The sequence below is a fragment of the Gobius niger genome (assembly GCF_951799975.1).
Source record: "Gobius niger genome assembly, chromosome: 10".
NCBI classification, from domain to species: Eukaryota; Metazoa; Chordata; class Actinopteri; order Gobiiformes; family Gobiidae; genus Gobius; species Gobius niger.
Window position 1 is genome coordinate 25,544,197 of NC_136861.1, and position 25,979 is coordinate 25,570,175.

Here is a 25,979-nt window from a genome sequence, read left to right on the forward strand (position 1 = left end):
GATATGTTCTTACCTTAGCTTTGACGAGTTCTTTATATACTATATTGTTAAGGCGTAATAATACCAGGAGTAGTTCAAAATCCGCACAGTAATCTTCACTTTACTGCGCAGTAATCTTCACTTTACTGTGCGGATGACAAACTACTCCTGGTATTATTACGCCTTACATTATAGTTCCCCCTTTTATCCGCTTAGAAAATCCACATTGTTTAATTTTGTGTAATTATACTTTGTAGTGGAACACTTCACGTAACCATATTTAAATAGGGAAAACGTGGAAGAGCTTGGTAGCTTCTATCTTGACCTGATTTGGAGCTATAGTGGAGAGGGGGAGAGGCTAAATGCTAACGCCGTCTGTGCTGTGTTTACGTGATAGAAGGCACGGGGGAAGACCAGACAGGTCCTAAAGAACTCGTCAAAGCTAAGGTAAGAACATATCTCAGTATGTAAAAACGGTGGCCTATTCCTTCAAATATAAAGCTACATAATGTACATGAATCGTTCATGAATCTGGATGTTGTCGGACAGTCTTGGCAGACACGTCTCTAAAATTGCGTGCGTCTAGATTGGCAGACTGAGGTGGTGGCATGGTGTATCTCCTCAGCCTCCCCGGTAAGGTCTAATCCAGGCTGCTGGAGAATCCAACCCATAGTCAAACCTCGGATTCAGGTGGAGCAGTTTGGTTCTCGACCAGCTCTTTGCCCTCCAATGGATGAAGTAGTTCAGACCAACATGGTTACACTGGGAAGCCAGTGTAACCATGTTGGTCTCCGTCAACATGCACTGGCGTAGACCAAAGGGCTGCCCTTTGTCACCAGTTCTGTTCACCACTGTTAATGACAGAATCCCTAGGGGCTGGAGGGTGTCTGGTTTGGGAACCACAGGATGTCATCTATGGTACTGTATTTGCAGATGATGTTGTTCTGTAGGCTTCATCAAATCAGAACCATCTTGAGGTCTAGTTGACTTCACAAGTGAAGGACGGTTGGAGCGTGAGATTGACAAACGGATTGGTGCAGTGATGCGGACGTATCGGACTTTTGGGGTGAAGGAGTTCAGTTGTAGCCTGGGAACCAGATTCACCACTGTACCAGCGGGGCAGCCTGGTCACCGCTGCGTCGATTCCATTTCCTACAGCAGTACATACGCAAGAAAATAGGAAATCAATCAATCAGCGAAGGGTGGGCGTCCGCTGTGGATGTGGTGTTAGTTTTAGGTTAATATTTGCGCAGGATTATGAACCACGAAACTCACGTACTGTCCATGTGTTGTTGGTCATTTACCGCCGATTGGAGACATGCTCTTTCTCTCCGTTCGTAGATTGCTATTGAGGCGACTTCTGCGTCCCACGAGTAACACTGCTCGTGAACAACATGTGACGCAAAAAATCTGACTGTTTGCGATTGTTTTGATTTTGCGGATACCGCCAATGGGAGCGGGGGTTCCAGATTGATCCCCCTCTGTATACAAAAATATAGAGGGGAGTCATTCTGGTCTCACCAGGCTAGTTCAGCTCCATCCTACCCTTGTCAATGGTCATGAGATCTGGATCATTTTCAAAAGTACAAGATCATGGGTACAAGTGGGCGAAATGAGGAGAATAGGGTAAGGAGCTCAGTCACCTGGAAGGAGCTCGGAGTAGAGCCCCTGCTCCATTATATCGAAAAGAGCCAGCAGAGATGGCTCTGCGATCTATTTTGAATGCCTCCTGAGAACCTCCCTGGGGTGTTCCAGGCGAATCCCATTGGGAGGAGGAACCAGGGAAGACCTATGAAATGCTGGAGAGAGACTACAGACCCTCTAAGCTGGCTTGGGAGCATCTCAAGATTAGACTGCTGCCTCCGCGACCCGACTCCGGATAAAGCGGAAAAAAACGGATGGATGGATAATGCATGACTAGTGCTAATTTTTTTTTTATCTTTGTGATATACATGTTTTCAAAATTGTTCACATTTACATTACAGTATAAAAACAATTTAAATGGACATATAGGACAAAGATTTATGAAGCAAGATAATTCAAATGTAAGAACCATCATGTTTCATTACATGTGTAGGGAGTCTCAGTATTCTCCTCTCACTGCACTTGTAAGTGAGCAAAAACAAAATCTCCTTTGGGACACTGGGATGAATCTTTCCGGAACACTCTTTGGCCTCTTGCTGTTTTTTCCACGAGAGCAGGCAGGAGGCCACCCCATGTCGCTAACCGTATCTCCATGTGGTATACCCATTACCGTAAAACACTCCACTGCTCCCCACTGAAAGCTCACCGTCCCTGGCTCTTTTTTGTACCCCCTCCCTTTGCTGCAAGAAGGAATGCTGGCTATAGCAATTCTGAATTGGGAATAGGTCCAAGTTTAACATTAGTATGGAGTGGGGGGCTTTGTTGTTGCTCATTTCTCAAACAAGCCCAAATGGCAAATTCAGCGACTATAAAAACGCAGACTTTAGAGCGAGCTTAAGTTGTCAGAGGGCACTTTATAATATCCGCGTTGGCAAGGACAACACCATCTACCTCTCGATTATTAATTCTTATGTTCTTGAGGAGGGCTGCAATTCATCACCAGCACTGTGGGGAATCACCTTACCAAACACGCTTTTAATATTCTTTATTTTTTCAAACCGCTGCAGTCTACTGTCATTACCAGGAAATGGAGATATTTTAGGAGTGCGCTTTTATATATTTTTGGATTCCAGCCTCATCCCTTGTTCTGGGGGAAAATGCTGACAAATCTGGTTTATTGATGCCAAATTCTAGGAAAAGCCGTCATTGTTTGAAGCCAACAAAAGATTCATTTGGGGTGGATTTTGTATGAGATCTGCTTTGTGACGGCAAATGACGACAATGGGTTGGTAATGAATGTGACGGCATATTCGAATGAGCTCAGAATTCTTAATGATCAAATGGTGTGTAACTTTTTGATATGCTGGGTGTCTTTTAATCAGGGGCTTTTTCAGTATTTTTTTTTTTTTTTTTAAAGCTATAAGATTTAATAATTTATATATCCTGCCAGCCAAACTATGGTAGTCATTTAGCAAGGAAAACAAAGTCACTATGAAGACTGTCAACTTTATAAAATCAAAATTCTATTAGTCAGCAGTGTGACTGGAGCAGGACACTTGCCTTAATCAGAAGGAAGTGGGTTTGGAAACCAATTTTAAAGGTAAGATTATGTTTACAATTTCATACATATAGATTTTTACTTTGTAAGAACAACTGCAATGTTTCACTCTTAACATTTTACATGAGGCTGTTAATGTTCACATTTTTGGCATAAACCTTTTTTCACTTCCAACTGTCCAATCAGAGTCACATGTTGGTTGCCAGATTATATGCCTAAAACGTGTAAGCATGAAACTTAAACGACAAGTAAAGCTGCCCATCTTTTTTTTGCAGTGCCATGACTTCTACAAACCATATTTTCAACGCAAGGCAAATTACCAGGGATTTGAGAAATTCTTGACGGTGCCTACATGTAGAACTGGTTTATGTCGCCCTCAAGTGGCGAAAGCTAAACTGTCAGCTATATTGAGCAAAGCAAGTGTTGAATATGCATATATTTTATGCAATACACCTTGAAGCAGCATGCCTTTGTTGTATGATTTGCAAAAAAATTATGTGGTTTCATCGTGAGTAATCCGGACTACAATTAAAGACGATCATAGCCCTCTCAACATTGTGTATAATGGGCTACTTCTACCCGACACTAAACCATAAACTTAACTGTTTTGTACACAAAAACAAAGCCCAAGGAAAGAATGAGCTTTGGGGCACTACATAGACAAACATGTGCAAAAGCAAACCCAAGACCTAGCATCAAAGAGTACAAGTTAAAATGTAACAAAAGAGAAAAAAAAAGTATAAATAAAAGAAAACATGGTTTATCATAATGTAACATTTACCGGGGCCCCACGAGCATGGAGCAATTATCATTATTATTTTCAACCACTGTGATGGCTCTGCTTGCAACTCAAGTTGGAGCACGCACCAAAGTCATTATTCGCTTTACATCATAAACAACTCCATGTGTGATTAAAACAAACTTTCCTAAAATATCTCCTTCAAAAGAAAACCTGCCATCTCCCATATCTTTGCTGCTAACACGTCTCATAGTGAATGATCCCCTATGCCTTGGCCTGGTCCCAGATTGCTCCTAAACCAAATTAAGCCTTCATATCCCTCCCCAGCCCTGTGCCACCCCTACCCTCTCTTCAAGCTCTGTGCCACCCCTACCCCCACTTCCAGCCCTGTGCCACCCCTGCCATGGGAACCCTAAATCTTTAATGCACCGCACAAAAGAGATGACATCTGTCTCTGGAAGTGCGGCACTCCAGAGCAAGGCCCATTTGTTCTACGTGTGCATGTTGAAAAGAAATTAAATCTAGAAGTTGTGGGAGGGTGGAGGCTTTCAAAAAGAGGAAGAGGCGGGGCTAAAGAGTTAAAAACAAAGCTCTTTTCTCTCCAAGGTTGATTCCCAAGCTCAGCGGTCCTTAAATGTTCAAAGACGGTGTTAAAATAAAGAATCTTAGTTCCCCAGTTTGCTCTTACGCTGTGACATGGCTGCCCACCTGCCCACCAACACAGCCAAGTTACTGTGGACATTGGAAACGTATCAATAAAACCTAACAGCAAAGTCAGTGAGTCAGTGACAGCATTTAAGGGAAAAAAGGGATTTGACCATAAGATTTGACAGAGTAGACGCCCCAACACACACACTCACCCTAACATACACAAGCCCATACAAATGGTGTGTTTTTTCTTTAACTACACAACTATTTAAATATTGGATGGTAGTATTTTCCTCAAACAGATAAAGTGAGAAATTTGGCATAAAGTTGTATTGAAAGGGTCTGAGATCCCAGGTTTAGAGCCAGCCCACACAACGTTACTATGTCCATGTTGGTATGAGGCTCACATCAGACACAATATTTGGCCCACATAATAAATAGGTACAAGCAGCAGCCGGGTTGCCTTATACATTAACCTCTTAAAGCTGGGGTACCTGGTATTTCCTGCACATATAGCCTACTGTAACATTTTTTTATTTGGCCCATACTGGTTTCTGTATACAGATTTGAGTGGTGGCAAAGTGAAAAACGGGGGACCGCCCTCAAAATAAATGTCACTCATCACTCAACTAAAAAAATAGGGCTAGGCAACAAGATCTGGAAACACAACATAACATATTCTGTGCTGGAAGAAACAAATTTTCTTTACAACAAAAAGGTAGCCCAGCTTTATCCACCACCCTGCCCAAGTGCATTTTCTCCAGTTCACTTTTAAATTCATAAGGTCACAGAGTCTATAGGACAGTGTAATGCCTCATTTGCGTTTTTTGGCCACATATTTCTGTTACTTTTTTTGTCGCTCTTTTGTTGCATTTTCGTCCTTTCATCCTTGTTTTTGTCACATTTTTGTTGCTATTTTGACACTTTTTTTTCAAGAAGCTTAGATATGGGTAAAGCCCAACTGAAGAAAATGTGCTTGGTTCTGACATTTCAAAGGAGGTCCAGATCTGGCCCAATAAAATCTACCCTATATAGTCTATCTATAATATAAACCGCAATCTCAATGGCCGCCGCCATGGGCGCCGCCATGTTTATTTCCCATACCGACTTTGAAGCTAAGCAGGGAGGGCCTGGTTAGGACTGGGATGGGAGACCGTTCCTCGGAGGCTAAGCAGGGAAGGGCCTGGTTAGGACTGGGATGGGAGACCGTTTGGGAACACCAGGAAGCCTGGCGAGAGTAGTGAGTGTGTGCGTGGTTGGTGGTGGGGGCTGATGTGCGCAAACTGGTTGCCTCGCTTATCATCACCGAGTATGGGGTGAATGAATAATGCACCAAATTGTTAAGCGACTTTGAGCGTCTGGAAAAGCGCTATATAAGACTAATGCATTATTATTACTACTCTTATTATTATTACATCCGCGGCCGCCCCCCCACGTGACGGTCCCACCGGCCGCGCGCATTGACCACGGGTCCATATGGACCGCGGTGCTGCTGTCCGAGGACAAACCCGCCGTCACAAAAACGCAAGTGCACGAGATCTGACTGCCGTGCGTGTGCGCGCATCCAAACAGGGCGATGTGTGCGTGCGTGTATGTATGTGTATGTATGTGCGCGCGTGTGTGTGTGCGGCGATGTGTGTCATCGTCACTCAAACTAAACTGCAGCTGTAGACGCTCCGCGCAGGTACAGTGACATCCTCCAAAACACATGACATCTGCGTGTCTTTGTTTAAGTCTCTCCTGCAGTGACTGAGGCTGTGGTTCATTATAGATCCAGTGCTGCGTAATGTCAGAGGTGCAGACAAATGCTTAAGATCCAATCCTGGCCGTATTCCGTCTCCAAAGCTTTGTCTCCGAAAAAAAAGTACACGCAAAACATTGCCCAAAACCTGCTCCAACACGAGCCTCTAATCAAACGCGCTGCTCCGACTGATTTCTCCTCTGTGTGAGTAAAAGCGAAAATGAAACTACAACTTAACGAGCGCATGGCCTGCACTGCTTAGTTTTTTCCTTTTTTTTACTTTGCTGCTGGACCATTTGTTTTCTATTTTGCTTTCACGTATTGTGAGCCCAGAGGTACATTTCATTCTAAAGCAGCTTTGAACGCATTGCCAATTTTATTGTACAGTTATAAATACTGTCTAACAACGATCATTTGGCTATTTCACTTCAAAACCAACTTATTATTTTTTTGATTGTACACTACTGTGATGCACCAAACCGCGGGTCCTGCACTGTGAACTGAACCGTTAGAGCTGAACCCCTAATATTTATCCATGCTTATTCCACTGTCTCTTGAATTCTATTCCCTGAGTTTAGCGAATATATTGTCGTTGTAGTTTATAAGAGAGGAGTACGGGTGCATCAAACACTCCAATTGCAGATTGTTTGAAATTATTCTTAGCATTCTTTATTTTAATTTTTTTTAGTGGCCATAGTTTTTGGAATGGGTTGGGAACCACTGGTCTACAGCTGAACTGTGTGACGGGTTGGACATTTCTTTGTAATCAATCATAATCTCAGAATATCAAATGTGGAGACTAGCGAGGCCCGGCTGAAGGCCGGGTCTCAGCTAGTTCTATAATATAAAACGCAGTCGCGAGTAGGGCGGGGCTTAAGCTCCATAGGGGCGCCGCCATGTTTATTTCCCAGAATTCCGCGGGCGGCCACCACGTGACCGTCCCACCAGCCGCGGGCATTGGTACCGGGTCAATATGGGCCGCAGTGCATTGCGGTGCTGCTGTCCGAGGACAACCCGGCGTCCCAACAACGCGAGTGCAGAAATCTGACTGCCGTGCGTGTGCGCGCATCCAAACAGGGCGATGTGTGTCATCGTCACTCACCGCTAAACTGCAGCTGTAGACGCTCCGCGCAGGTACAGTTACATCCTCCAAAACATATGACATCTGTGTGTCTTTGTCTAAGTTTCACCTGCAGGTGACCGTGGCTGTGGTTCATTATTGACGTGCTGCGTAATGTCAGAGCCGCAGACAAATGTGTAAGATCCAATCCTGGATATTCCGTCTCGACAGCTTTGTCTCAGACAAAAAGTACACTAAACATGAGCTTCTCCGAGTGCTTTAGCCTCTGTGTGAGGAAAGCAAAAATGAAACCACCACTTAACGAACGCATGGCCTGCACTTTTTTTCCCTTTACTTTGGTGCTGTACCATTTGTTTTCTTTTTTGCTTTCAAGTATTGTGTGCCATTTCATTTCAAAACCTACTGATTATTTTTTTAGATTGCACTTGCACCATGATGCACCAAACCACGGGTCCTGCACCGTGAACCTTGAGCTGAACCCATAATATTTATCCATCAATATTCCACTGTCTCTTGAATTCTATTCACTGAGTTTAACTATTTGTAGATGTAGTGGCTCATTCTGCTGGTGTTCTGGACAACGGGCTCACTCCTTTCTGCAGCTGCAGTGAGTAGGTAACTTTGCACTATACTACACAGTCATTACAGTGGTTACGGGATTGAGGCTCAGAGCTTTGTCTGGTCAAAGGGTCAGGTCATGAGAAAAAATCATCAAATATAAGAAAGGAGTACGGGTGCATAAAACACTCCAATTGCAGTTTGTTTGAAAATATTTTTAGCAGTCATTCTTTTATACATTTGTAGTGGCCATAGTTTTTGGAATGGAATGTGAATATCAAATGTGGAGACTAGCAGCTAGTTTAATTATAAATTAGGCCCACATGTGGCCTTCTGAAGTGCAATATGCGGGCACATTACCTTTATCTTCTCAGCCCACATGTGGCTTGTTACTTTATTGAATCATAAGTACAACAGAATTGCAGGCCTTTGAAAAAGTGTATGAAAAGTAGATGTTCTTTAAATAATAAAAATAAAAGATAGCCTATATAAAGATTTTAACTTAGGTCTTCCTTGGTAAGCAATAGGCCAGTTCCTTTAAATATATTTGCAAGTTATATTTAAATTAATATTACCTTTAATATTGACAGTTGACAAGACAACCTGTTTTGGTCTTTTCTGTACAGGCAGAGCCGCGGTCACCTGCACGCGGGTCCTCTCCAACAGAACCAACATGGCGTCCTCCGTGTTGTGCAGGAGGACAACTGTCTGTAGCAGGGCTTTGAACTGGATTTCAGCTTGTAAACCTGTGTCATCTATCATTACAAACTATGGACTTATGTTGCAAACAGCTTCGTATAACCCCAGACCTTTGAGACTGAACCTCCGTAACCCGTACATCCCGGACAAAGACAGCGAGGAGACGCCTGAGTGGCAGAAGTCGGCGCGCTATGACAGGAAGCTGTTTGGCCGCTATGGTTCGGCTTCAGGCATCGACCCGGCCTCGCTGTGGCCCACTCACGAGGAGCTGGACAAGATCATCGCGGAGGAGAACGAGTGGCACCCTCCATTAGAAGTGATGCGACAGAAAATAGCGGCGAGAGAGACAGAACGGACAGAAAAGCGCCTGGCCAAGTGAGTAATGATGAGGTCAAACGATGTTAACGCGCACAATACTTTATGGTGCACAATTAACATAAGCAACTGTAAATGTCATTTTAATTGGTTTTAATAACACAATTGAACCGTATTTTAACTGAGTTTTAAATTACTTAGAATTGCTTCAGAATTAGAAAAAATCCAGTCTCCTTGTATACACAAAACAATGTGTGTGCACGGCAGTGATGAGAAAAGTATTTATAAGGACTGCTAGTAAACTTTTAGTCTGAACCATTTTAATAAATAAAACAATGTCATCTTGGTTGATATTTAACTTTTAATTTCCACACACAGACAAAAACTCATTGCGGCTAACATGGCCAAAATGCCCAAGATGGTTGCAGACTGGAAAAGAGAAAAGCGTGAGTCCAAGTTAAAGCTCAAAGAGGAGAAGGCCCGGCGCGCTAACCTCTTGGCTGAGGTCAGGGAGCGGTTTGGCTACGCCGTGGACCCCCGCAGCACTAAGTTCTTAGACATGGTGGCAGAGGTCGAGAAGGAGGAAAAGAAGAAAAAGAAGTTGCTGAAGCGAAGACCGAAAGAGGAGCAAGAGACGGGGTCTGTCTCACCTCCCGCTGTCGCCTCATAACCTGGACAGAATGTGTACGGAAATCCTCTGGACTGTAGCACAGTAGGAATACTGTATGTAAATATTTATTTGGCCCATTTTGTTTCACATGTAAAGGCTGATTACAAATAAATGACATTTGTCAATTATTAACAAAAGTAAACATTTGCAACAATTTAATTGTACCAAAGTTGGACAATGTTTAAATGACAGAAATAAAGGCTGACAAGTTGATGTGATACAAACACATATATATTATCTATGACATAACATTAACCCTAATGGTAAAAATGGGGAGCGAACAATCGATTACAATTTAGACCAAAACCTTTCACCTCATGGTTGAGCTTTCACACGATTGAGGAAAGCGATAAAGCATTAATGTAAACACAAGGAAAATCAAAAAGTATTTGAAAAACAAGTTCTAGATTTCATCTGAGATTAAATGTCTTAAAGATTATTATTTAAAAAAAAAAAGTACGTGAAGGGGGGCGAAAAGTAGGCAGAATCATTTCTAATTCAATTTCACTTAATGTGTGCGTTGCAACTAATATTTCAATTGTTAAAACCAACCACCATAAAAATGATACAAACATTTACACCGCTTTACTAGACATATCTTGTAACCAATAAAATGGCCTCCGAGATGGCCTTTTGCTATAGAACTTCCGTACAAGGGTTGATTTGTCCAGGTGTGCTTTTACGGAGGGTAGTTAAGATTGAAAGTATCTGTATCTGGTAACATGGCATCCTTCAAGACATTTGATCACATCTGCATAAAGTGTTTTCCAGTGGTGAATTGAGAGGTCCTTTACGTAGTTACAAGTAAATCTTCATGTGCCGGGCGGGGCCAAAACCTAAAAAGGCCCCATTACAGTTGTCCTTGAGATTCAGTCTGAAAAACAGGGATAAACTCATTCTCAGAGATGTGAATCCTCATCCTCTGCTTTTTCTGCCTTGACTTTGGCAAGAGCAGCATGTATCCTGAACTGTGTCCGAGACTCCATTGAGTAATCTTTGTAGCTGTTTCTGAAGCACAAGAGAAAAAGATGTCAGCCAGTTATTGTCAGACAATCTTAAGACATGCTGTGTTCACTTCATCTGCTCTAGTTAGTTATGAGGGGTATTATTTGCTTGAAAAAACGTACTTAGCCTTGCGCAACACTTTGATGGCCTTGTCCCTCTCGCATTGATCGATGTAGATGAGACCCATCTCCACCAAAGCGTTAGGCACCAGATAATGGTCAAAGCGAATCTTCCGCTCGCTGCAAACACACAAGGTATCTTTCAAGACTCATTGAATGAGTTAGTCAAATTATCCGTCTTTTCTTCTCGTCGATGTGGGTAAGTATTAAAGCAGTAAAACACATCCCAAGTCACTGCACATTAACACAATCAAATAGGCCCAGCAACACCCGAGAGTGGACTCAACTGTAATACATGAACTTCCCAATGCGCTTCTATGGAACCGCCTCATGTACTGTCACAAATCATGGCATAAAACCCCTTGTAAATGTCTGTTGACATTTGTGGAGAGGCACTGAAGCATGTTGGCCTGCCCTGCTGTGTAAACACACTAACGCTGGACTATTGTAAAATGTCTTGGTGAATACGGCACTGGTAATATATCTTACATTCACACACTAAAATGAATGACATGTAAATGGTACAATAGATGATAAAGATAAATTATCCATAGCAACAATCGGATGTTTTTATTTACATGCATCTCTTTTCTATATACTCATTAACATCATAGTTGTAATGATTAATAACCAAACTTGGTCACGTTTAACAGGTGGATGAAAGATCTTACATATCACAAAGCTGTTGGAAACAGTCCAGAGCAGAATGCAGCAGGCCCTGGTTTCTCAGACACACTCCCTTCAGCAGCAGAATCAAACACAGGTCGTCCACCAAGAGCTCGTGCTCTGCAAACAGAGGAGAGTAACAACTATTTTCACTTGAGTGTGGCTTTGTGTAGTACCTCAAGTATATGTGCTATTACCAGGACTGTCCTGTAGAGTGCGCTCTGCCTCCTGCACGGTCTCCAACATGCCTTTGGTCAGCTCTGGCCTCCTCCGGATCATGCTGAAGCCATTCCACATGTACATCATCTCCTGCATTGCAGTCAGTTCAAGATATCGTTAGCCACATAGCATAATTACCTAACTCATTTTTGTTTTGGTTTTGGAAAACATGTAAAAAGACGTTTTTTAGGAAACACATTGTTTTTCTCTTTGCCAATGTAACAATACCAAATGTCTTAGGCAATTATGCTATGTGGCTAACGATATGTGTAAGAACAGAGGTTCTCAACCTGTTTTAGTCCCAGCCCCCAGTGTAACAGCCACAGATGTTTGTCACCCCCACAGGATGTTTTCCTTTCGAGCTACTTGTACATGGTGTCTTCTATAGAATTGCCTTACCAGCGCTGGCACTGGCAGTCTGACAGGGCAGGGAGCCTTGTAGCGTCTGGCCTTACGGATTGCAAACTTCTCTGTGGGTGGAGACTTCCCTGCGATCTTCTGCTTAAAGGTGGGCACTTGCCTTAAAAAACAGTTAAGTATGAAAGACTCATAATTTAACAGAACTGAAGTAACGGCATTTCATGTCAGTTTATTGCAAAGTTAATTTGAATTTAATGGAATAGATTTTTTATGCCAAGACAGTGGAAAATACTGGCTATTACATTCTGTATAAGAAAATATGCTTACCTAAACAGCAGAACCTCGTCCTCCTCAAAAGGTCTGGCCTCCTGCCCTGGGAGCATGCTTAGATATGCTGCTTTCATGTACACATACATGGCCTGGGAAAATGCACAGCTTTTATTGTCTCTCGATTAAATAACATTGTGAGAATTTTTTTTCCCTCTCAAACCAAGGTAATTCACGGAAATCCAGTTCCTTATGAGCCAATATCCACGTTGTGTGAACCAACGTGAGCAATGGTTGTGTAAAGGTTTAAGGGGCAAATTAGTCCCACTATGATGTATTGTCACCCAGCTACCAAAAGGTTGGTGGTTCAAACATTGCCCAAGCACATGCTACCTACAGTGTGTTCCTAAATATGACACTTCAACCACAGTGTGGACTTTGAGTATTAGAACGTGACAATGCAATTTCGGAAACACATTTGATGTTTCTGACAGAAATCTCAAAACAGAGAGGTGGCTGTACCTTGGACCAGCGGCTCTCTCTGCTCAGGAGGTCTGCATAGAAGTAAGCCATCTTCCAGTCCCTCTTAAAGGTGAAGCACCACATGAGCTCCCAGTAGCACATGTGGTGGAACTGCTTCCAGGCCTGCTGCGCCTTGCAGCCATCCTCAAACAGAGCCACCGCCTGCAAACAGAGCCACGGTAACGGCTATGATGGAATATGATTATGTCCACTAGTCTTGATACCCTGAGGGACAGGGACCAAATGTGATGTTAAACACACCTCATCAATGTTGCCTTTAATCTCCTCTGTTCTGCCCGCAAAAAAGAGGAAGATTGCCCCCTGGTTGAAAGATGAAATACAATATATATTTAGGAAATGTTTAAAACCAATAAATACATTTTGCCAATAACAAAAAAGTCAGGCAGTCTAGTGAAGCCAGCTTCAAACGCTAGTGGTCAATTTTGTTCAGTTTGGACGAGAACGTTGTTACAGAGTAGAGTTTGCAGAGTGGGAAGGGCCGCTGTAGGCAGAAGGTGGAGTGGAAACAGGGATTGTGAGGCACGCTGGAGATAGCACTAAGTTATGCGTGTGCAGGAGTGAGCTGAAGGTGGGAGCTATTTGGACCTTATCAGGGAGTGAAGAGAGTAGCTGGAGAAGCAATGACAAAGCAAAGACAGACAGTACTAAAAGGAAAGCCCAAAGGATCATCTTTAGAACTGCGTAGAAATGTGTAGTTTAAATATATGAAAGGGTAAAACATGGGGTGCCCAAACCTTTATTTTTTTCTTTTCTCTTTTGCTTTTATTGAATATATATCAAATAAATGAAAATCCATCAATAGAAAGCTGTGATGAAGGCTGTTCTTTTTCTTTACTTGAAGCATATTCAATTAAAAAGCATAGTTAACATTTTATTGAATTTGCTAACTTTAACACAATAGAGGTGAAGTTATATATCTGACCTCTACTGAGTGCGTATATTTTGTATATTTTTCTGTATGTGGCCCGCAGGGAAAAAAGTTCGGACACCCCTGCGTTAAACAGTCAAATCTATGAACGCACACATGAAACCTTGAACATAATAGAAGGCTTCGTCCATTTACCTGCGGGTAGCGGAGGCGGAAAGGTTTGAGCAGCTCCTCCGCCTCAGTCACCTCTCCCTCACCCGTACCTAAAAACAACATTGATACTTTACTTTCTTTCATTAAAGTCGCAATGTGTAAATATAGTGAGGACTGAGCAGTACCAAGAATTATTGTTAAAAATGTGTAGTAGCAGAGCAGCAGCAGCGCACACAGCATAGAGCGTAGGTTCATCCCTGTGGCACTGGCATTGAGCAGGGACAAACCATACTCCTACATGAGAACAACCATTTATAGATTTAATTACATTTTTTAAAATAGATTTAATCATTTCCTTTGTACCTTGTCTCCAGAAAATCCTGCAAACTCCAGCAGTTTGAGTAATCGCGGAGGAAACAAAGATAGAGTCTGGGAATGAGATTATGCTGAGTAAAAATCAACAATATTTATTGAAGAAAATGGCTGATAAAGAGCCCGCCAGAACGTATGTACCAGATTAAAAGCACCTATTCCAAAGGAGATCCCTCCCTCTAAGTGCAGGTGGCTGGCTCCTTTCAGACAGTTGTGAGATTTGATGAAAGAATGTAGTTCTCTGAAGGTCACAGGTCACAGTTATTTAGACACTGACAGAAGCAGGAAGCAGCATCTGCATATTTATTTATCAACCAGGATTCAGACATGTTTTAAGATGTAAAAAATGTATTTACGAAGGCAATCACAGTATAGTGGCACTTTATTCAGATCAGTACATGAACACATGCGTTACTTACTTGTATATCAAATAGCTGTTTCGTACTTTGATGCCCCCTTTAATAAAACTCACCATATTCTCATCCTGCAAACATGTTTTTAAGTTAAGACACAACACCACATTTTCTATAATGCTATCATGCATATGTATACATGCACACAAATATATTCATATCATTGTTTCAGACCTGTAGGAAGGTGAGAGCTGCTCTCTGTAGTTGACACTCAGCATAACACACTTCTGCGTGGAGCTGCACTGCGGACAAAACACACCAATACTGTGTAAATACTAAGACTATTCAATAGATCTGATTGAGGTTGTTTTGTCATCAACAGCGGCAATAGATGTAGTTAAAGAAGACAGCTATCCAAGCATGTAAAACTAATAAAACTAGCTCATGGGAGATTAAAGTAGGTGATCTACAACTTGTGGCTGGTGTTCATGTGTTTACCTTCAGATAGAGAATCCCCAGTTTTGCTGCTCAAACCTGGAGACCTCCTTCGAAACCTGGTAAAAACAGACAGTTAGCCTGCATTGCTCGCTCAAGTGAATTATTTCTGTTTAAGCATGTGAAGATAATGTGCAAACACAGTCAAATTACTTGTGCTTGGCATATGTAAATACACTCAGGAAAATGTACTGTTAAAGAGCTGCTAAAGAGGTGAAAGGGTTATAAAGCAATCAACTTTTATTATACATTCAACCAAATAGCTACATGTACTCGAGAGGATATTCAATACCTTTTTGCTTTCACAGTCGCAGACCCAAAAACAAACCAGTTTAGCAAGTGTGAACAAATTATACACAAAAAGTAAATATATATAAAATGTGTCTTTACAATCTGCAACTTTTCATGTTCCCGCATTCTTATTTGTACAAGTCTATGAGTTGTTGTATTTGTGCCACCATCAAATTAAGTTTACTTCTAAAGTTTCCATTTCCACATACAGTATAATGCAGTTGTAAGGCATTAATAGGATATTTCAGGATTTTTGACATAGGGCCTCATTTCCTAGTTATCCAGAGTGTTGCTTATTTCTGGAGATTATTATTTTTTAATTCATGTAGTCCTTATATTTGAAGAGTTTAGTGGTGCTAGGCTAGTGCTAGGCTAGTGCTAGGCTAGTGCTAGGCTAGTGCTAGGCTAGTGCTAGGCTAGTGCTAGGCTAGTGCTAGGCTAGTGCTACGCTAGTGCCAGGCTAGTGCCAGGCTAGTGCATGTCTATGGTAACTAGTAACCTGCATTAAAAACCTCCTCAAAATCATTAGTCCTCCAAACGTTGCCATATCTGATTTGTAGAAAGCTCCTTTGTGAATTTCACGTGTAGTAATGCCGGCCAAGGGTTAGCAAACTACTGTAGATCCGGTAACCTAGCAGATGAGTCCGCCGCGGCGTAGCTAACAACCAGGAAGCTGATGCTGCTCAATATTTTTAAATGCAAAATGGCTATATTTCAAAAATTATTCAGTCAACAGACATTTATATGGGTAGTCTGGTGATGTAAGTGATTTGCTGCAGGTGCACTGTGCTTGGGTCAGATTGTTTTTAAAGCAGGCTACTAGTTACCATAGACATGCGCTAGCCTAGCACTAGCCTAGCACCACTAAACTCTTAAAATATAAGGACTATATGGATAAATATATATATATATATATATATATATATATATATATATATATATATATATATATAGCTCCAGAAATCAACAACACTCTGGATAACTAGGAAATGAAGCCCTATGTCAAAAATCCTGAAATAGCCCTTTAAAGGTCTGAATAAATGCATTCATTATTTAACAACAGTGTTATCATTTCACAGTTCAGCTTATTGCTCACCTATGACAGACCTCCTGAGCGCTCTTCATAGTGTTTCCTGCATTAGTGATGTCATCATGCTGGAATGTCATCATGGCCTGCATCTCCAGCACTGTGGCGTAGATGAGCGCATGGTACATGCTGTTGTTCACTCTGCACACAACACATTTGTATTAGGTTTTACAGCTTATCATACTTTTAAAAACATCTATTTCACAGTTTCATTGCATTTGAATCATTGCCTTATTGTTCTTTTATATCCAATACGCTGTAAGGAGTATTATTATATATAAAAACTGAATTATATTCAGTTTTTACAATTCTCATATACGCCTTATTCTGGCCTTTATTAACCAACAAGATTTACTGCATATCAAACAAATCATAAAAGTTATTACTATATTGATTATTATTGTGGAAAAAGTAATAATTTTCTCCCCAACCCCTTTCACTTAGCCCTTAATGAGGGCACTTTCGGAGGTTCACTCATCAGAGAAATTGGAGCTGTGACTTCCAGACGCACTCACACTCGCCCCACGAAACGAACACGGCCACTAATGTAGCAAAAATCAGAAGTTCGACTGATGATACAATTTTCCCTTCGGGGTTCACCAAGTAATTCTTATTCATATTTGTCATATTTACATTATACATTTTAGCCTCTTCAAACTCGCCAGTGAGGCCTTTTCCACTGCCATTAAAATCACATGAGGTCTAACTTGACTCCGCAGGCACGTGCATATCGAGAGTGAATAGAGAGGGAGAAGGAGCGATTCGGAAAGGCCCCACTTCTCCTTTGCCGAGATAATCCCTCCCACCTCACAGGTGCTAGACCGCATCAATATTGCTCTGGTGCGCCTTAGGCTGTCCACAATAAAAGGACACACTGACATGTTCAGTTGTACACACAGCCACAGGTGTTGCTAGTTTTGAAGGAGCTTGCAATTGGCAGCTGACACCACGGATGTCCACAGAGCTGTTGCCTGTGCATTGAATGTTCATTTCTCTTGCATGACCAGCCAACGGGAGCATGTTTGGGATGGTCTGGATCGGTGAATACAACAGCGTGATCCAGTTCCTGCCAGTGTCCAGCAACTTCGCACAGGAGTGGACCGACATTCAACAGGTAATAATTAACAACCTGATCAACTCTATGCGACAGAGATGTGCCTTACAGTGTGAGGAAAATGGTCACACCAGATACAGACTGAAATGTTCAGTTTTGCTTTATTGGAGGGTGCACAAAATCAGCATCCTTTTACTGTAGACAGCCGAAGACATACCCGTACAATATTCATATGGTCTAATCAGCATCTTGATATGCCACACCTCACCTCACAGATGGATTCTGTCAAAGCAGAACTGCTCACGAACACAGATTTATTTGAGAGGGATTGGCCTTCTGTGTGTATCTTCTTCATGTCTTTGATTTCAGAATGAGAGCAAAAACATTTTTGAGTCATTCCTTATGTCCATTATCCTGAATGCGTTTATGCACTCTGGTCAATCTAAATAGACCTTTTTACAATAAATCCAACAGTATTATGCTGTATAAGTAGACACATGACCACATAGTTCGGCCTTCCAGTTCCAGTGACTCTCCGGATGTTCCCCACAGTCGGCCTTTGTGTGACATTTCCCTGCAGCTGAGATAAGCTTCATTATTCTACCTCAGCCCGCCCCCCCTCCCCTCCCCTCTCTCTCTCTTCCTTTCCTGTACTGTGTATTCTACTGTGTATTCTACTGTGTATTTTGTAGCACTCCTTCTCTCCGGGCTGTTGATTCACCAATACTTGGGCGTCTTCTTTGGTAAATACTTCATATCCTGGAGCCATTGTAGCTACCCAGTGCTAACCCGAGAGTCTACTTTGAGGAACTAGTTTACAGACTCGACAACTCGTTAAAAAAAGGGCGATTTTATCTTTTGCTGACATCACACTAACAGGGGGGAGCAAAACAAGCGGACAGTGTGTTCTAATAAGTGTGTAGCAACAATGGTTACCTTGGCCTAAGCCTGTCCAAGCTCTCATTGAAGTGGTTGTTAAGGAAGAGGTCCAAGGCTTCCATACACTCATCCAGGCTCTGCTGGAGGGTCATCTGTGAGGGGCTGAGGCATAGATACAGTTAGCACATATAGGGCAGAGTGTTGCTAAGAGAGGTCTGAAGAACCAGGATTGTGCACTATAGGAGCAATGTATAGAGCTGTATGTGAGGAGCAATGGAAGCTGAGGCATTGAAGAATAAGTTGCATAGCTACAAATGAGCACCACACAAAAACATGTGAATAATAGAAATTGTTTTTTCTTCCGAGTGCTAACATCTGGGGTGAAGATTAGGGATAAGTACAGGATAAGAGTTAAAGACCCTATACCTCATTTTTCTTTGTTTACAAGCAATGAAACAGGGGGCGGTCGAAAGTAAACATTCCTAATGCATTTTAACATCCCAATTTTCCACAAAGAAGAGTTTCTAAGCACGTTTCACAAGTTCCATGGAGCAAATTGGAGCTTTACCGTCATAGAAATGCAAACAAACTAGCCTGTTAGTCCGCGATCAATAAAAATGCAATCAGATGCACAGGTCTTTACGTTCAACAAAAGGACACAAGGAAAGAAGGGTTGGGATTAAAGACATCTGTGGAGGCAAAAAACACAGCTACTCGGGGGAACATGGGTCCCTCACATTGGTTGTATGAATATAGAGGAACCAATGTGTTGTCCATGTTAATGTAGAAACATGGCACCCCTAGTATAATATGCTTAGGAAACATGATTTTAAAAGTGATTTAACCCTGGTTTTAATCATCTGTTTCTTTAATAACTAATGAAATGCAAGGATCTCTGCAAAATGAGAATTAACAGCTAAGGATCTGCACCAAAGCAAAAATGGTGTCAAGATCCAGAGTGAGTCTATTATATGTTTGTCAGAGTGGGGGGTGGGCTTAATGCAATGTTGCTTCTCTGGTTGGTTGTGCTCACTTGGCACAACCCTCGCTTTAATTCCAGTGAAATTGCATTGATGTGCTGTTCTTACAAAGCTACAATATAAAGGCTCGGAAAAGAGAAAAGGAAATGGGTCATATTTTTTTTTTTTTTTAAACGTGTGTTAGTGGCTTGTCATTTCATGTAAATAAAAATTGTTTCCCCCTGATCCAAAGGTAGATGATGAGTTTTGTTCCTCTCCTTTCCAAACAAAGTATTCCAAAAAACCCTCCATGTTCGCTACAATTCACATCCACACAACTCTCCTGTCACCTCCAACAACTCACTTGTCTGGAACAGTTGCTTCTTTCCCATTGGACATGTTCTCCCTTCAGGCGGCGCAGACGGACACCTGTTCGCAGCGACGGCAGTGGTGGTGACGAGGTAGAACCGCTCCACAAAACCAAGACGCATTCAAAAGTTTAACGCCGATCCGGAAACATAAATAAATGATGAGAGATGAAGGGAAACGGGCGCGTGCAGGGCGTGCGCTTCATCGGGGGTGCAAGAGAAGTACGTGGTGAAGGTATGTTTGCGTTAACGCTGTCGGGTCAGCCAGAGCATGCGCGCTGAGGACCGCCCAACTCCTCCTCTGACTGACTGCACTGCCACGCACACACGCACCCATCCTCAGGCCATCAGAAAACATCAACTTAATGTATTCACTAAATACCAACCCACCAAACACACACATGCACTTTCAATAAGGGAGATGCGTTTGTGTTTGTAGCTATAGCATCTGTTCTGTGTGAAATAAATCATACTTTATTATTTTAAACAAACAAACAAACAAACAAACAAACAAACAAACAAACAAACAAACAAACAAACACAATAAAAGGAAGGCTCAAAGTCAGCCAATAAAGTGCACACATACAAACGCTACAATTTTATTAGCTTTATTGGAAATATAGCAAATACATTATATAAATACATGTATGTACACATATGCATCAGGTTATGCAACAAACAACTTGTTTTATAAAGACATTGATAGCATGGAAATAACTGAATGCTACTGATTCAGCTGTCATGTATCCTTTGTGTAGATCAGACGTGGGCAAACCACGGCCCGGGGGCCAAATGCGGCCCACCTATCCTGTCAATACGGCCCATAAAAAAAAAGCCTGATGCACACTGGCTTCACCACAAATGTTTCTCTGATAATACATAATATTTTGTTGCTTTTTAAATGTCTATACTGGATTGCAGTCTATCTGAGAACAACTTCATTATTTGAAACTTTTCTGTTCGCAACTGGTCCGGCCCTCGTGCCACAATCAAAAACCTAAAGTGGCCCTTGCATCAAAAAGTTTGCCCATACCGTGGTTTAGATAGTCACACTGGTTGTCTTCTGCAATTTGTATGTTTTACAATTTCATCAGAATCAGAATAAGTTTAGTTTTTATTGCCATTGTTTAAGACTAACTTTTAAAACTATAAGGCTATGAGGGCATGCATAAAGAGTATTAAAATAAATAAATAAGAAATAAAAAGTTAATTATGATAAGACAGCAACAATTTGACATAGAACAACAGTGGGATTTACAGATGTGCAGGTGCATAAAGTGATAGCAGCGGATCTAAGTGTGGACATACCACATAGATCCTTGCAGTCGCTGACCATGGTTGTATTGTTGCTTTGCTGAGGAGAAGATGTTGGTTCGGCTTCATGCTGACTTTATTCGACAGTATAGGATCATGGAGGTGACCATAGCTCCCAGCTGTTACAAACACACATTGCTTAATTTTTTTAATCCATAATTACTGGACCACAGAATACGGGATTGATGTGATAAACTGGGAGAACAGTTAAACAGTTACTAGAACAAACACATTGCACCCAAATATACTCTATTACTATATAACTTTCGGGCTTTCTGAATCCAAGACTTTACCACAGATCCTAATGAAGGCACACTGGTCGTGTATTTCAGTCCTGGCATAATTGTTTTAATTTATATTACAAGGTTCAGAAAATACAAAAGACTCCAAACTGTTTAAAGGCCTTACCTCCAGAGCTGCTATGCCCAGAGCCACTCCGATAATAACTACAGCGTTGCCATCAATTAACTGTTTGATCTTTGTGAAACAGCCTGGCATTGTCTGAAAAACAAAATGGACCAAAACAAAAACAATTAATGTTATTAATCTCAACTTGCATTTCAACTTAATAAAGGTTTTTTGCATTTTGATGTTCACGAGTGAGGGACGGATAGAGCGTGAGATCGACAGACGGATCGGTGCGGCGTCAGCAGTGATGCGGTCGCTGTATCGGTCTGGTCTGTTGTGGTGAAGAGGGAGCTGAGTCGGGGGGCGAAGCTCTCGATTTACCGATCGATCTACGTTCCCACCCTCAGCTATGGTCATGAGATTTGGGTAATGACCGAAAGGACAAGATCGCGAATACAAGCGGCCGAAATGAGTTTCCTTCGCAGGGTGGCTGGGCGCACCCTCCGAGATCGGGTGAGGAGCTCAGTTACCCGGGAGGATCTCGGAGTAGAGTCGCTGCTCCTTCACGTCGAAAGGAGCGAGCGGGGGTGGCGCGGGTATCTGTTTCGGATGCCTCCTGGTCACCTCCCGCGGGAGGTGTTCCAGGCATGTCCTAGTGGGACAAGGCCTCGTGGAAGACCCAGGACACGGTGGTGGGACTATGTCTCCGAGCTGGCCTGGTGTCGCCTCGGGGTCCCCCCAGAACAGCTGGAGGAGGTGTGTGTGGACCGGGAAGTTTGGGCATCTCTGCTTAGACTGCTGCCCCCGCGACCCGGCCCCGGATAAAGCGGAAGAAAATGGATGGATGGATATCAACTAAACCAAGCCTGCAGATTTTCATCAACATTTTAAGGAGGAATAAGTGCTGGCATTCAGGTGACATCGCAACATTTATTAGGTCTGGTGGCAACATGGTGACTTTTGGTGTGGTTGGATAAACATAGTAGTAAAATGGACCGTGACAGTAATACTACAGAATAAATCTTCTTTCTATGTGAAAATACAGTGTAAATCATTCATACCACTTAAGAATCTGAGAACCACCTCGTAATGGTGGTAGTTTGTTACATACCGGGACAGTGCTGCTGGAGTTATTGCCACACGCGGCGGCGGCACCACCTTGGCAGCACACTCGTGGATATCCATGGTTCAGGTAGTATGATGAGTTGGTGAAGTCGGTGTAGTTGTTGAAACCACAACAGTTTAACTAAAAAGAGAGAGAGGGGGGGGGGGAAAGTCAAAATATTGCTTGAAATTTGTGGTTTGCAAATGGCTTCAGACGGAGATCCTGACAAGGCTCATGGTGGTGTTCCACAGTCCTGTGATGTCCTCGTTTTTCCCGTAGTCTGTTTTGATGTTCTGAACGGCGGCAATTCCAAACTTTACAAACAAAGCGTCCACCTGGGGAGAGGAGGTTTGTAGATATTAACAACAAAACCTATGTAAAATGTGGAATTCACACACACAATAATTCTGGCTTACAACTGGTCTGAACACCAACAGCACAATGGCTCCTGCCACTTCAGCCAAGAAGATCAACATCACTATCATGAAGAACTGGGGAAAAAGCAGTTTGATGCACATACTTTACTTATGCTCCATTTACACGAAACTTTACGAGTCAAAAGTATCCTTACCAGCAGCAGCATACACTTGCTCTCCCGCATGGCCCCGCAGCAGCCCAGGAAGCCGAGGATGACGAGCAGGCCTCCCAGAGCTATGAGCAAGTATCCCACGTTCAGCACCTGGGCCAGCTGTGATGGGGCGTTCGGGATCTTTGCCAGGAAGCTGAAGATCGAACCACTGTCCACCTTCACCCAGATGCCCACAGCTAGGATCCCTGCTCCAGCCAGCTGAGGACACAGCCATGGTCAGGTACTATATGTAAGGTCAAGTCAGGTTACTACATGAACTTTATACTACAGTCCATGTTGTGGCTACATTTCCATGTGCTAATAGCCACTATTTGTGGAAGGTTAAAGGAAACAGAAAAGGTAAGACAGAAGGGACCAAAAATAGTTATAGTATTAGTAGTATTAGTAATAGACTAATAATAATGTTTTGAGACAGAGTGTGGCATAATAAATGTTAGCCCTGCACTGCCATATGTTGGTCAGAACATGTCATTACATTAGGAAGTACAAAATGGAAAGTGCAGTATGTGCATTAGGTCAGTTTTCCCTCACAGAAATTAGTTACTCTTGAAACAGGCAAGGCATGTTCTCTGATGTAAATGTGTAACTGGATTTTTAATGAGGATCACAAAATAATACATAGGCTCCATTAAAATCATCATCTTTGCTCATGTCTCCATCTCCTGACAACATGACAGCTAATAAGTTAAAAGAACTTATCAAACAAACACGAAAAAAACTATACATTTAAAACTCAGAAGTACTTACAAAAATAATGCCATTGAAGAAAAACATCAGGAACTTGAGGCATCTGCCACAGGACATTTTTGCAGATGGTTGGAGCTGTTGAGAAAACAGATATAAAGTTATTTGAGGTTTCAAGTAAGAAATATATGCAGTTGAATGAATTCAAAACAAGTCTTTCATGCCCATTTAGGGCAATGAGGACAATGACTAGATCAGAAGGACATGGGTCAGAGTTCTTTCCAAAACTAGGTTGCTCTCATTGTCGCACTACTTATCAATTGCTTAGTTCAATATCTTGTTTGTCTTGGAAATTATGTAAACAAGGAAACAAATATATACAAACAAGGGGAAAAAAATACCTACAAACAAGGAAACAAAACCAACCAGGTTACAACAGAAACTTGCTTTTGACAGAAAGGGAAACTTGTCAGCCTTTTGCATAGAAAGTGGGGTTGCTTTGCATTTAAACCGTCATGGACAGAGGATGCTTTATTTTACTACTGAGAATTTAACCTCACTGTTGCATTACATTTCAGCCTGAAACTTCCCCATCAGACCAACATGTTCCTTCTAAAAACGAGCTTTCACAAAACGTCATTGCATATCCCTTCCTAATAAGAATTGGTTGACAATGACGTTTTGTCCTCAACTGCAACTTGTTGCTGCTTATGCAATTTTGCAACATTTCTGAGTACTATTAATGACGGCCAGTCTCAGATGCTCTCAGATGCTTGTGCGCACATCAGAATTGGGAGAACAGTACTCTTTGTGTAAGGTGCCAGCTGCTACAACAAACACAATGACTCTGCTAAATGCTGATTGCTTTTCACAAATTGCTGTAAATTCTACATTGACACTCTATTCTGAACCAAGGATTCTCAAACTTCTTGGTGCTGGTAAGACATTTGCGAAGAACATACATAGTATTATCTGACTCACACATATCAGAAACTATTAGGCCACAGTGTTACATTTGGACAACAGGAAGTGGCTTGCGTGAACTGTAGGAGTAAGCTGATTTGCATCAAGTTAATAATGTGTTTGGAGATCATTGACCTAAGAAAACCAGCCCCACGCAGCCTACTCCTTGTCTTTGCTTAGCCATCCTCGACAATATGCACTCACAAACAAGTGAGCTATTAACAAGGAAACATGCATGGCAACCAAAAATACTGCAAACCGCTTCTACAAAAACCTTTAAGTACATTGGTGTTTTCAGCAAAAGCATGAATATTATAATTACGTTTTTAATCTTACTTGTAAAGTGTTGCCCTTTTTTCCCACGTACCTTTGTCATCTCAACAAAGAAATACAATTAAGTGGCGTTGATTACGTTTGGGAGTCTCAAAAATCTATTATTTATTATCGTAACATGGTATGTTTTATAGTAATGGTGAACAGGAGTTCCACAAGGTTCACTCCTCGGACTACTACACTTCTAACACTGTGGTATTTCTTTATCATCATTCTTGATAGAGGTTGTGGTGGAGTCTTACACAGCAACTATGGGTCTCAGGTGGGGTACACCCTCCACACACTCTGTTGTGACGTAGCATTCCTTGATGGTTACTAGCATTACCCAGAGTCAGGAGGGTTACATCAGAAGTTCTCTGAGCGCAACTGAGCTCCTACTGTATATGTAACAATTTCATTTGCAAAATATTATAAATAATTGTAACGTCCAATCTTTGCGAAAAAATATAGACCCACATTTTCAAAGGATTCCATTGAGAACCCTAATTGCAGGCAGGTCTTTGGACAGACAAAAAGGGTCATTGTTGGACCATCTCTGCCTCTTTTGTTAAGCTGCAGCTTCAGGTAAGAAGACCAAAGTAAAAAAAGCAATAATTCACACTAAAATCAGATCTTACCTTAATCACAGACGCACTTCAAAGGCTTGGTCCCTATTGGCTTCACTATAGAGATGAAAGAACACAACAAGATAGCAACACAAGGCAGATGTGTATCCAGTCCAGTAGAACCTAAACTTCAAAGGCTTGCTTGATTTATTTTTAGGGGGACAGAGTGGATAGCTACAGAGGTGACTTCTTGCTTGTGTGCGTTGATTTTAGCTCTGTGCTTGTTTATAGGTGTAGAGAGGGAGGGTGCGTGGGGAGTGTCCACAGCAGCTGTAGTGCACATCACCATAGAGCTGTGCCGGTCACACCCCAGGGGAGGGAGGGAGGGATAGGATGATCACCTGCCACTAAAGCCTTTGTGCTAATTTCAATGCACACATATGTAATTGCAACATGAAGAGAAAGGCA

General features: G+C 42.0%; 3 protein-coding genes and 1 long non-coding RNA gene across 4 annotated transcripts in view; 2 read left to right on the forward strand and 2 right to left on the reverse strand.

Moving 5' to 3' along the window:
• The first annotated feature begins 8,518 nt into the window (after positions 1-8,518).
• gadd45gip1 (growth arrest and DNA-damage-inducible, gamma interacting protein 1) lies at positions 8,519-9,956 on the forward strand. The gene is made up of 2 exons (XM_079564932.1): positions 8,519-8,962; positions 9,281-9,956. Exons 1-2 carry the CDS (start codon positions 8,562-8,564, stop codon positions 9,570-9,572), a joined length of 693 nt encoding a protein of 230 aa, XP_079421058.1. The 5' UTR covers positions 8,519-8,561; the 3' UTR covers positions 9,573-9,956.
• A 112-nt stretch (positions 9,957-10,068) lies between these two features.
• Positions 10,069-19,882, reverse strand: LOC306968518 (tetratricopeptide repeat protein 39A). The gene is made up of 18 exons (XM_079563923.1): positions 19,627-19,882; positions 18,361-18,465; positions 16,380-16,511; positions 14,996-15,051; positions 14,732-14,799; positions 14,564-14,628; positions 14,286-14,385; positions 14,136-14,201; positions 13,958-14,066; positions 13,815-13,882; positions 12,992-13,051; positions 12,731-12,892; positions 12,269-12,360; positions 11,981-12,101; positions 11,560-11,671; positions 11,368-11,482; positions 10,700-10,816; positions 10,069-10,580 (listed from the first exon to the last, which is right to left on the reverse strand). Exons 1-18 carry the CDS (start codon positions 19,659-19,661, stop codon positions 10,472-10,474), a joined length of 1,692 nt encoding a protein of 563 aa, XP_079420049.1. The 5' UTR covers positions 19,662-19,882; the 3' UTR covers positions 10,069-10,471.
• A 412-nt stretch (positions 19,883-20,294) lies between these two features.
• LOC306968526 overlaps positions 20,295-25,979 on the forward strand; it is a 266,351-nt gene continuing 260,666 nt past the window's right edge. The window contains exon 1 of the long non-coding RNA XR_013793262.1: positions 20,295-20,664. This is a non-coding gene — a long non-coding RNA (uncharacterized lncRNA). The remainder of the gene's footprint in view (positions 20,665-25,979) is intronic.
• On the reverse strand, positions 20,946-25,867 carry tspan34b (tetraspanin 34b). Its single transcript, XM_079564918.1, has 8 exons — positions 25,584-25,867; positions 23,734-23,808; positions 22,969-23,184; positions 22,814-22,888; positions 22,625-22,732; positions 22,404-22,538; positions 21,353-21,445; positions 20,946-21,063 (listed from the first exon to the last, which is right to left on the reverse strand). The coding sequence occupies exons 2-8, from the start codon at positions 23,788-23,790 to the stop codon at positions 21,010-21,012; spliced, it is 738 nt and encodes a 245-aa protein (XP_079421044.1). The 5' UTR covers positions 23,791-23,808; positions 25,584-25,867; the 3' UTR covers positions 20,946-21,009.

Bases quoted from the DNA above. Each gene is read 5' to 3' on its own strand.
- gadd45gip1 (XM_079564932.1), top strand. From the start codon at position 8,562: ATGGCGTCCTCCGTGTTGTGCAGGAGGACAACTGTCTGTAGCAGGGCT. The intron at 8,963-9,280 runs GTGAGTAATGAT...TTCCACACACAG, and splicing joins ACAGAAAAGCGCCTGGCCAA to ACAAAAACTCATTGCGGCTA.
- LOC306968518 (XM_079563923.1), bottom strand. From the start codon at position 19,661: ATGTCCAATGGGAAAGAAGCAACTGTTCCAGACAA. The intron at 12,893-12,991 runs GTGTGTTTAACA...CTCTGTTTGCAG, and splicing joins TTAAAGGCAACATTGATGAG to GCGGTGGCTCTGTTTGAGGA. The intron at 11,672-11,980 runs GTAAGGCAATTC...ACTGCAATGCAG, and splicing joins GACTGCCAGTGCCAGCGCTG to GAGATGATGTACATGTGGAA.
- tspan34b (XM_079564918.1), bottom strand. From the start codon at position 23,790: ATGTCCTGTGGCAGATGCCTCAAGTTCCTGATGTTTTTCTTCAATGGC. The intron at 22,539-22,624 runs GTCAGGATCTCC...CTCTCTTTTTAG, and splicing joins GGAACACCACCATGAGCCTT to TTAAACTGTTGTGGTTTCAA. The intron at 21,064-21,352 runs GTAAGGCCTTTA...TGTTTGTAACAG, and splicing joins TGGGCATAGCAGCTCTGGAG to CTGGGAGCTATGGTCACCTC.